The 12,232-nt window shown below is 40.3% G+C and overlaps 1 protein-coding gene across 3 annotated transcripts in view; it reads right to left on the bottom strand.

The window, feature by feature from the left end:
- Nucleotides 1-2,958: 2,958 nt before the first annotated feature.
- Nucleotides 2,959-12,232, bottom strand: part of slco3a1a (solute carrier organic anion transporter family member 3A1a) — a 181,544-nt gene continuing 172,270 nt past the window's right edge. For 2 of the 3 annotated variants that reach the window (XM_048615978.1, XM_048615977.1), the window contains exon 10: nucleotides 2,959-4,747. In XM_048615978.1, the coding sequence (XP_048471935.1) occupies nucleotides 4,362-4,747 (386 nt within the window). In that variant the 3' untranslated portion in view covers nucleotides 2,959-4,361. The remainder of the gene's footprint in view (nucleotides 4,748-12,232) is intronic. The other variant, XM_048615979.1, reaches the window with a different exon arrangement.

Below are 12,232 nucleotides of genomic sequence, written 5' to 3' on the forward strand. Positions count from 1 at the left end.
AAAGTCATTCTGTGGCTCTGCACTATAAGTAATATTTCTGATAAAAGACATATTTTGTGTGACACTCATCTGAACAATTCGTAAGAAATACCATAGTAAAGAGAAAGCAACATTTATTGCATATGAAAGGAGAGTGCTGATTTTTTTGGCAAATGGTCTGATTGATAGAGATTGGAGAATATATTAGTTACTGATGATTGATAGTTAACTGCAAACTTTGTTTAAATTTTAAAGAAAGCAGATTGATTTAATTGGTCAAGGCATTGCCCTGAGAAATGAACCAAAGAATGGCTGTCAGCTATTTTGCCACTTTGAAACAGCAGTTTGTACACACATTCTGTCTGTTTGCAAAAAAGAACAGCCCAGTATATTAACACATGTAGCTTCCAGTACACACAAGTGTGCCATACTGTGAACCCAACTAGCAATCCTAAATTGGTTGTTTGCATAATTCTTTGCATATTCAGGACTTTTATAGGAAATGTTGTCCAATTGCAGAATCAATGTTGGATACTGTTGTTAGGTTTGCAAGTGTTGGCTGCTTGGGTGCATTACCTGTTTGTATGATAGGAAGAATGACTCTCTGGTTCATTTCTAAGGACAACGTCTTGACCAAACAGAGTCAACCTGCCTTGTTTAACATATAAACACAGCCTGGTAGTTAACTGTCACTCATCATCTAACTGGTGCATTCTCCATGGCACTGCCTCTACTAGTCAGAGGTCACTTGCCAACTCCTCTCATGCAGTATAAATGATGTTATCCCCTTGAGTTGGTATTCCTAATGAGTGCAAGATGAAAAGTTTTGACAGAATGAATGCTTTTTTCAGCAATAAAAGTTCTGTACTAATATACAGTAAATAGCTTGTTTAAGAAATTTAAGGTTCCTGAGGCAGTTCAGAAGAATATGTTTCTCATGATCAACCTTCATTTGTGTCTATACTTATTTGTTACTCTTTTAGGAAGGAATGTGAAAGAATGGTCATGGCGAAGTGATCCTGCTGTCTGTGAATGAAAATTATACAAGATTGCTTTTCATTTCATGCAATGCTTCATATACATTTCTATGCTTTGATAAAATCACACAAGATCATAACTTAAATGATAACTGTTTGAAAGAAAAGGTCCAAAATGTTGTTTGATCTTCTTGTTGGTTTTTGAAAGGCATCCTATAGGGTTCAAATGGGGAATATACTGCCTGGTGCACAGCTGAATCTTTAGTGTTTTAGCGGAGCTCTGTAGCTCGGTTTGTGGTTGGAGCAAACCAATCAACAAATACAACTGAATCTCAAGAACAAGTGTCAATCCTGAGTCTGTACTGAGCTTCTTAATTTTCAAATAAGCTAGCCCTAAATAATCTGACCAAAATTCCCCTCCAAGTCCCACACCATTCTGACTTGGAACTATATTACCATTCCTCCATTGTTGCTGGATCAAAATCCTGGATCTCACATCCTTCCAAAGAGCTTTATGGGTGTATCGACTGCAGTAGTTCAAGGAGACAGCTTACCACCACCATCCTGAGGGCAGTTAGGGATGGAAAACGAATGCTGGCTTCGCCAGTGATGTTCACATTCCATGAATGACTTTTAAAAATCACAAATGAACTAAGCAGAAGGAATAAATTTAACCAGCATTCCCAGGAATGTAGCCGATATGTGTGCAAGGTGTCAGATTATAGCAGGATTAGGTTCTGTGCTGGTTGAATGGAACTGTAAACTAATGCTTAATTGTGATCGTGTTTGAATAATGGGTCACTGAATGGTGGTCTGAGTGCATTTGTGATGTTTGGAAGTTTTGGTTCATGCCAAAAATGCACTGGTTGTGGCACCAGCTGGGCATCTTGGTCATGGACCCCACAGGGAGAAAATGTGCAGATACAATCCACATTGAGCGTAATTAAACATGATGATCTGGTCATTATCACATTACTGTTTATATGAGCTTATTAGCATGAATTATGTTTCCTTCATTAATAGACTTCATAACTACTTAATTGGTTGTAAAATGCTTCAGGGCATTGGGAACTCCTTGTAAGGTCCAATCTAAATACTAGTCTTCCTTTCTTTATCTGTGTTGTGGAGGTGCCGGTGTTGAACTGGGGTGGACAAGATCCGAAATCACATGACACTAGGTTATAGCTTAACACCTGAAGAAGGACTGAGGCTCAGAAAGCTTGTGTTCTCAAATAAACCTATTGGACTAGAATCTGGTGTCGTGTGATTTCTGACCTTTCTTTAACTGGTGCTTGGTTGAATTTTTTCCAAAAAAAGTGCAATGTTACATCATGTTAGATTGGCCTAAGTATTATACTTTTGATTGTGAAATGGAAGAAGATACAAGGTTATAACGATATCGTGGCAGAGGAATACTAAGTTAGTTGCTCATTTGGAAAGCAGGTAGAACGTCCTCCTTCTAAGCTGTATTTCTGTGTTTCTATTAACAAAGCAAATCTCTACTGGTGTGGATTTCTCAGTTAGCCAGCTTCATAATTATTGATTCCATTAGTGCAAAGAAAGTCTGGTAGGGATTTATTAGAAGGGTTCAGAGTGGTAAGGGGTTTGGAGAAAGGTGGGGAGAAACTCCTTCCATTAGCAGGAGGATTTGATAACTAACGGTCACCAACTTTAAGGAAATTAGCAAAAAAAATCCAAAGACAAGACGAAGAGATTTTTTTGTTAATATTTAAGAACACATGCCTGAAACAGTGATGAAATCAATGCCAATAATAATTTCCAAAAGAAAATTAGATAAGTATTTGAAAAGAAGAAATCGGCAGGGCTATGGAAAAAGTGGAGAGCAATGGAAATAAGTGGATAGCTTGTTCAAAGGTCTAACATGGACAGGTAATTTTTTTCACTGGCTGGACACACCCTATTTGCTGCCTGAACTGACTGTCTTACTAGGGCCATTTCAGAGGGCAGAGTCCATAAGATCATATGAAATTAGGAACATAGGAACCCTATTGGACCCTCGAGCCTTCTCCACCATTCAATAGGATCAACACTCTTCATGTCCACGTTCCTGCTGTGAGTCTTGAGTCACAAATAAGCCAGACCAGCTAAGGATGACACATTTCATTCCCTAAAGGGATATTAATGAACCAAATTGCTTTTTATAACAATTGACGGTGTTAAATGATCACCATTAACCTAGCTTGCTATTAAATTTAAATTTCACCATCTGGCATGGTAAAATTCAAACTGGATTCAGGATTACTAGTCTAGTGATATTACCACAACATCAACACCTCCCCACTCTAACGGTATGTCAGTGCCTGTGTGTTGGATGTGTGTGAATTTGGTAAACCAAATTAAAGGTTAATTAGGCCGGTGATTTTCAATGAACCATTTAGGGATCTCTCAGACTGCTATATAAAACTCAAATATAACATTTCAGATAACACGCAACTTGTGAAGAAGTCATTTTTTTGGGAGTTGTCAGCATGAGAAACAGCAATTTCTTTAGTGAAAAACCTCAGTATCAAAAAGGACCTTTTTTGTATCCAATGTCAAAATTGAACCACTTTGACCGACACCAATGAGGCAAATTGTTTCTTTCATCTATCGCTAAGTGTGGGCAAGGTCACAAATTTATTTACATGAGATCAAAGTGTTCAGAGACTTTGTTACAATCTCATTTCTCAGAGGTCCTTTGTTCTTTATTTTGGTCAAGGTGTTTTCATCGAACTCTGTGGCACGCATCATCTACCTTTGAGCTCACATGTGGCCTCATACTCCCTTGTCGTGAGGTTTTGTAGATCTGTTATTCACTGTGCCTTTTTAAAGGGATTCGACTCCAGCTGTCATAGGTTGGATGATTCAGGATTCAGAGTTGGTTCTCCCCTCTGCCCCCCTACCCCCACCCTTTCTCCTTTCCCCATGCCCCAGGTAAAGCTTTTGGGGAGTATGGTCATTCCGAATACCCCAAATAAAAATGGTCTGTTTAAGGTAAAACTGATGGTCCTACCGATTTGCTGTAAGGGCAGTGCCTGGCTTTGATCTGGTAACTGCCCTCAGCTGAAATCGATAGGGCACTAGAATTGCAAGAGCAGACCCATGTCCCTCACCCTGTGATGTGGCATACCACAGCATTTCAAGTCGTGGTACTCATGTTTGTTGTCATTACAGTCCTTGACAATTAGTGGCTAACATTGATGAACCCCTTTAGTTTTCCCCAAAAACATTAACAAGTGTTCGAAAGCCATCGCGCAATTATTAGAAAGTCCTGTCCTTGGCCTGGAAACAAGAACTTTAAAGTAAAATGTTGAAAAGTCTGCAAATGCATCTTCTGGCATTGTCACGATGTTTCTCTTTTTCCATCTCCAAAAAAAAGTACAAAATGAATTTCAAAAGTTTTCTTTATAGGACTGATTCCATATTTTCACACCATTCGTGGTCCTCAAGATTGTAGATAAATTTGGTCTTTTGAGAATGAGGTTGGCTGGAGTCCCTTCCTACAGTGTCCAACGTTAAGGTTGATGCAAAAAGGTCACTCGCAGTTAGTGGCTGGAGATTTCTCTCATCGTCCCTGATGTACTTGCTGGCATTCCTCCTCAGACAGTGCCAGGTCGTTGTGTACAGGATAAATGCAAATGTCTTCAGCGTGATGGCGATGCTGATGTAGAGGTACCGATAAACCACGTTATCGTATAACATACAGGCTCCCAGCTCCCCGCAAATTGTGGTCCAGAACAAGCACGTCGAATCGATCCCAGCACCGAAGATGAGAGGCGGAGGAATGAAACCTGTCAGAGTGAGGGTAGATAGAAACAAAACTGCAAAATGTTACACAACCAGACCAAAACTGACCAATGGGTAAGCAATTATTTAATCAAAGAGTTGACTTTTTACTGGTCAAAATCCTGGAATTCCTGCCCTAACAGCATTGTGCATATACCTGCTCCAAATAGACTGGGGTGGATCAAGAAGGCAGATCGCTACCACCTTCTCAAGGGTAACTAGGGATGGGCAATAAGTGCTGGCCACCCAGTGAAGCCAGCAACCCGTGAATGAATTTTAACAAAAGAATAAGTTCTTTTTTCCTACCCCACTGAACCTGCTGTCCCAGTCTGCAGACTGCCAGTGAGTTTGCTGAGTGATATCTCGTCCAGCTTTCTCAGTGTATTTAGTACCCTCTAAGTTGAAATGAATATGTTGTGTGTCAGTTGGGTTCCCTTCTCGATCTGTTTCCCAGTTCCATGTGTTGGCCAAATGATGCATGCAGGAAAACAGGTGAAGGGATCAAGGGGTATTGGGAGATCCCAGATCAGTACTGCAGCCCATCACTCTGTGATGTAGCATGGCAAAGGGTGGTACTCTAAAAAGGCATTGGGCTCTGAGGGGAATTTAATGAAAAAATACTGAAGGAAATGGATGAGTAGAAATGGGGTTAACTAGACATCATCCTTCATAGCTAACCAAATCACTGAAACTTAGAAACTAGCAGCAGGAGTGGCCCACTCGGACCTTCAAGTCTGTCCTGTCATGCAGTATGAAGATGTCTCTAGCTCAATGTGGCATATTCCTGCTTTTTCTCCATATCCCTTAATGCTTTTGTCCAAAAAATGATCAATCTCTTTCTTGAATAAACTCAGTTTTACATCCTTCACAGCATTTTATGGTATTGAGTTCCACAGCTGACTGAAGAAATCTTTCCTCTTCACAGTCCTAAATGGCCTACCCTGTATCCTGAGGCCGTGACCCATGGTTCTAGAATCCTCAACCAAGAGAAACCCTCTCTCCATCCAGTCTGACCAGCCCTGTTAGAATTTTGTATGTTTTAATCAGATCCCCTCTCCTCCTTCTAAACTTTACTGAATACAGGCCTAATCAAACCAATCTCTCCTCAGAGGATAGTCACCGGTATCAGCCTACTGCACTCTCTCTAGAATAAGCATATCGTCTCTTAAGTAGCAAAACTGCACACAATACTCCAAGTGAGGTTTTACCAAAGCCCTGTATAACTGCAACAAGACTTCTGAGCTCAGATCCTCAAATCCTCAGTCCTACATCCTAGGATGCAGAAAGACAGTATAATAATAAATGTAATTCAATCTCCATCAATACAAAGGTATGAGCCTGGAAGTCAGAAACCCATTAGCTCAATGTTGATGATGGGAAAGGTACTTGACAAGCAATTGAGGATCAGGGGTTTAACATGAATGAGAACTAGCAGAACAAGGATTAGAAAATTTGACAACATTGGTTTATGGATGTGTCCGTGTTTGTGAATCTGATTGATGCATGATACTTTTTGACTTTCAGACCATTTGACAAGGTGCCCACAAAATATGTAATGAAGGTGAGGCACATGGAATTAAGTGACAAATTAGATAGAGAGCTGTCTTTGCACAAAACGGTACTGCGTTGTCTTGAAGAATTGTTGAAACTGCAACCAGTGATTAATGGAATCTGACACAATTCAATTCTGAAACTTCCGTTCTTCACATTTGCTAATGACCTTCACAAAGCTTTTGTAATCAAGCCTGTTCAGAGAAGTAAGATGTATTGAAGGGAGACGATTATCACTCGAAAGGAATTGTGTTTCAACAGATGAGTAGAATATGATGTTCACTAACTGTCAGATAATTCAGAAAGCTGCTAATGTCAATGAATCTAGACACTTAATCAAGGCAACAATCATGCACATTAGATAGGAGTAAGGTTGGATATGATGGTTGAGAGGTTGATTTATAGATGCATAGCATGAAACAATAGTATCAGCATATGTTTATGTACAGTTAGATTCAAAGTCCCAATTAACTAGTATTGAACCCTTATAGATAATTCTTGGAGTATTACACCTAGTCCTGTATTGACAAAAGGGGGACGTGAAACATTCTCAGTCTCAGATCATTGAATTCAAAACCCACCAGGCAGCAGCCCACCATCATACTTAATGTCCAACCCTTCCTACCTGCTAAGTGCACTGTAGGTACCATAAGCACTAATCTACAGAATACAGTGCAGTTATTCAGCAAGGTAAGATTGTCATCAGCTCAGCACACAGTGATTTTTATATCAAGAATGAACAACGCCATCAAAACATGGGGACTTCACCACTTTCAAAACAATACCATTCAGCATGCCCTCCCACTCTATTATTGTCATTGAGACAAAATCCTGAAGTTATCCACCTAACAAACCCCATTTTGGGAGCATCATTTCAGGTCGAATCATGACAACCATTGCAGTAACAATTTGTAGATTGTTTCATTGCAATTTAGAGAATTTGCTATCAATTGAAAAGTGGGTCAATGCAATTAGGCAGAAGTCTGGCATTAGGGAAATGAGGTAATTAAATTTTATGTTACTGTGTTCCACATCACATTGTGAATCCTCATTAGAAAGCGTATAGAAAAGTGTTACAGAGATGAGAGGCTTCAGTTATAAAGAGCATTTGGGAAAGTTGTGATATTCCCCCATGAATAAAAGAATGATAAATGGTGACCTCATTGAGGTTTTCAAGATGACCAAAGGATTTAGTAACAGCAAATGGAGAAAGGTGAATCTCTCTGGCGAGAGGGATCAGTGGTTAGAAGTGACAGTCATCAAATCATCAGGAAAAGATCTCAACAGATGCTGAAGAGTGATGTCCTTCACCCTCAACATTTCTGGAATCTGAAATATTTTACCCTAAATGTAGAAGCCGATAGCGTAAATTATTTTAAAAGTAAATTGGACAAAATAACAATGAAGCACCTACAAGATCACAGACTAAGTTGGGTTGTGGGACAAAGTTCTACTCCTCCTTCAGTGGCCTTCATCAATGTTATAATATTTTATGATTCTTTGATGTTACTCACTGAATATCTTGAAGTAGAGATGTCGATGTTGGATTGGTGTGTACAAAGTCAGAAATCACACGAGAGCAGGTTATATCCAATAGGTTTATTTGAAGTCACAAACTTTTGGAGCATAGCCCCTTCATCAGGTGAATGAGAGAGAAGCACACAGACACAGAATTTATAGGCAGAGAGAGCAGAGACGTATTATTTGATACTCCACTCACAGCATTTCTATGATCTTTTGATCTCTGCCCTTGATCGCTCTGTCTATAAATTCTGTGTCCGTGTGCTACTTTCTCACTTCACCTGATGAAGGGGCTACATTCCGAAAGCTTATAATTTCAAATGAACCTGTTGGACTATAACTTGGCGTTGTGTGACCTCTGAGTTAACATCTTGGTTGTAAACAGTCCTTTCAACCTTCATAGGATATTGAATGTTTCTTTCCATTAATGGAAGAAGTGCAGCATTGAACTATGCTCCCATTCTGTTGAATTAATCAAGCTTTTAAATATTTAAGGGCACATATTAACCCTCTTCTGACAATCTTTTTACTGGACTGATGGCCTGGGACTGCTTCCATGAACAAATCTGATCATGTGCCATAGAGTCATGGAATTTTACAGCACAGAAAGTGGTCTTTCAGCCCATCATGACCATACTAAACATCCATCTGTTCTAATCCCATTTTCCAGTGTTTGACTTGGCATTTCAATTGTTTATGGAAATAGTTTTTAAATCTTTTGACGGTTCAGACCTCAATCACCCTTTTAGCCAGCGAGTTCCGGATACCCACAACACTGTGTGAACAGCCCTTCTCAAATCTCCTTTAAGCCTCCTTCTTTCTATCTTAAAACTCTGTCCCCTAGTTGTTGACTCCTCTACTAAGGGGAACGGCTTCTTCCTAATTACCCTGTCTATGCTCCTCAAAACTTTGTACACGTTAGTCAAATCCCCCCTCGGCCTTCTCTGGTCTAAGGAAAACAACCCCAGTCTGTCCACCCTCTCTTTATAGCTGAATCACTCCAGAGTAGGCAACATCCTGATGGATGTCCTCTGCACCTTCTCTAGTGCAGTCACATCCTCTCGATAATGCGGCAACCAGAACCGCACACAGTACTCCAGTGGTGGCCTAATTTTCAGATGGCTTCACCAAGGAGATTTAGTGTGCTTTGCAATCTGACTGCAGGCCATTTCTGTCACAGAATATGCAGCTGAAAATGGTTCATATTGATCTGAGGATGCCTGCAGAACAAAAATGAAGGGCAATTGATTGCCCACAGAGCACAACTCAGCATTTTGTGTCTCAGGGCACAGGTTCATTGCTTGTTTAATGATGGCAGAGTGAGATTTGGAGTTTGTAATGAGTACCTACATATCACATTCTGCTGACCTCAGCTCCTCTGTAAACGTAAGAAGTCCCATTCGTCCATCATGGCTGTGCACAGTGACTTCCCTGCGCTCAGGTGGGCAACACCTTGATTTTAAAAATCCCCTCCTTATTTACAGGGTTACTGGGTGAGGGCAAAGTGGGTTGCTTAGGTGCTTTGTACACTTGGAAAGCTGGTGCAGACACAACAAGTTAAATGTCCATCTTCCATGTTGTTTTTGTTCTGTGAATAATTCTTGTATCCACTTCTCGCTCAAAGTACCCCTGTGAGACCTAAAGCCCTCTGATACTGGTACTTATCCAATTCTGGTCTCTTGCACATTCCTGATTTATTTGCTCCATAACTGACTGGCAAAGTCTTAAGTTCTGGATCCTCTCCCTAATTATCTCTGCTCCTCTACGTCCCTTTCCTACTTTGAGCCACTCCTTAAAACCTAACGCTCAGTCGAACCCCTTGGCTTAATACTGAACTCAGTATCACCTCCTGTGCTTCAGCATTATATTTTGTTTGATAACACTCCTACGATGCTATCGGGACATTTTACTACATTTGAGGCACTACAGAAAGGCGCGTTGTGCTTGTGGGGTATTGGGGAAAATCAAAGTTTTGGGCTCCCCCTCCTGGATGAATGCTTCCTGCTTAGAGTGCTTGTATGTCAGGAGATCTTGGGGGTGAGATCCATCTTCCTCACAATTGAAGCATTCGATATCACAATAAGGGTAATGTCTAATAAACTTCATTGAGCAAACTTCTTTGCCACTGATGTACATCATAAAAAATCCTCCACCTCACCTTTTAAAATGGTGAGAGATACCAGAGGCTAAAATTTCAGGATTTACACACTGAGGTGTCTTGAACAATCAGCCAAGAACCCAAATAAGCATGATTGTCTACACTGTATAGAACCTTGTGCACAAGTAATTAACATGATACTTGGGTAAGTGAAATGGATGTAGAATGGAGAAGGTGACAAGTTACTTCAGAATTAAATCTGATCACTAATAGAAAACAGTGGTCTTTTAAATGACAGGCAGTGAGTGTCTCTACCAAACTTCGCAACTTACTCTAAGCAGTGCATAATGAATCCTGTGGTACAAAGTAATTAGTTTATTTTAATGATTTATCCAAATTGCCGACAAAGCAAACAATTTACATTGATCAATGAATACTGAAGCAACTGCAGCATAATTCAACATTTTGAATTCTTTAAGAGAATCAGACTTCTATAGTGTTAACCAAATAACTGATTTCAATGTTCTCTGATCTTAGAGCACAGCACAGTTGCTGAAGAGGAAACGTGGATTGATTACAGTAATTACAGCAGGTTTAAAATTCACTGTTAAACCATATGCAAGTAAGTATTGCCATTATAACTAGGCAGTTTACTCAAAGTGAACTTGGGTTGGAAATTGTAATAAAATGTAGAGATAATTTGCAAGGTTTCACACCTACGGGGCAGGATTGCTGGATGAAATTTGTCTGACTAAAATCCATGACTTTTCTTCAAATAATGCCACAGGATCTTACTTACATCCACCTGAAGAGGCAGAGACAGTGTTAGTCTGACATTGAGCAAGCTGTAAGATGACATGGCTGACAGGGCCATAGTCCCTCGGTACTGCATCGAGGTATTAGCCTAGATATATGATCAAGGTTTTGTGGAGATGAACCCATAACCTTCCAGCTCAAAGGCAAGACTGTTACCACTTGAGCCAAAGTTGGCACATTGCTACACATCACTCTGAATAGAAAGAGATTCTGAGATTTCATGCTGCTTTAACCTGGGGCTTCACCCTCTTGCACTTAATTTCTCAGCTTCTGAAAAAGTGACAACACAGCCTTGCTTTATGCTTTGAATTCGAGATGGAACACCATGAAAATTGGTTTGTCTAAATTTCCAATCCATTTCTGAGTCAACAACTCTTTACCATTCAACTACGTATCAACCAGTTCCGCTTCATAGTGTCCCTATGTTGAATGACTTTCATACTCCTGGTTTAGAGGCAAGAAAAGATTTTTGCTGAATAGGTTTGTTTTTCTCTCAGCTGAAGTCTCCCTGTTCTGGCTGTATTTCAACCTTTCTTGCCTTGCTTTGTTCATGTTCATTGACTGCTATGAGCTTTCATCAGTTTCTTCCAAATGTGCCATTATTCCCTCACTTTACTTGGGCTGGTTAGCTCAGTTGGCTGGTTGGCTGGCTGGCAATGCAGCATGATGCCACAGCGTGGGTTAAATTCCTGGACTAGCTGAGGTTACCAGAAAGGACTCTCTTTCTCCCATCACCTGAGGTGTGGTGACCCTCCGCTTCAGCCACCACCAGCTATCTCTCTCTCATAAGAGAACAGTCCTATACTCTGGTATGACTATGGTAACTTTACTTGTGCTGAAATCAAGATTTGCTACACCAACTCCAACTCTTAGTTTATTCTTTCCCAGTATTTCAAAATGACAAAATGTCTTTCCTTCACATATTCTGTTTTCCCAGCAATATTTTAATCGCCAAATCTATGTCACCCAACCATTATTTCTTGCTTCATCTCATCTTCTCTTCTACTCTTTGCAACCTTGGTCTTCCCTCATGGCCGTTTACCACCTAGTTTTCTCATAGAACATAGAACATAGAACATAGAACAGTACAGCACAGTACAGGCCTTTCAGCCTACGATGTTGTACCGAACTTTTACCCTAAACCTAAGGTCTATCTTCCCTCCACCCCTACCTTATACTATCATCCATATGCCTATCTAATAGCCACTTAAATGCACCTAATGCGGCCGACTCCACTACACTCTCCGGAAATGCATTCCACGCCTCTACCACTCTCTGAGTAAAGAACCTACCTCTGAAAATTCCTCTATATCTACCTCCACTCACTTTAAAACTATGCCCCCTCGTAATAGCTACCTCCACCCTAGGAAAAAGTCTCTGACTGTCCACTGTATCTATACCCCTGATCATTTTGTACACCTCTATCAAGTAACCTCTCATCCTTCGCCGTTCTAAAAAGAAAAGCCCTAGCTCTCTCAACCTTTCCTCGTTAAGACCTTCCCTC

Source organism: Rhincodon typus, chromosome 33 (assembly GCF_021869965.1).
Source record: "Rhincodon typus isolate 14 chromosome 33, sRhiTyp1.1, whole genome shotgun sequence".
NCBI lineage: Eukaryota > Metazoa > Chordata > Chondrichthyes > Orectolobiformes > Rhincodontidae > Rhincodon > Rhincodon typus.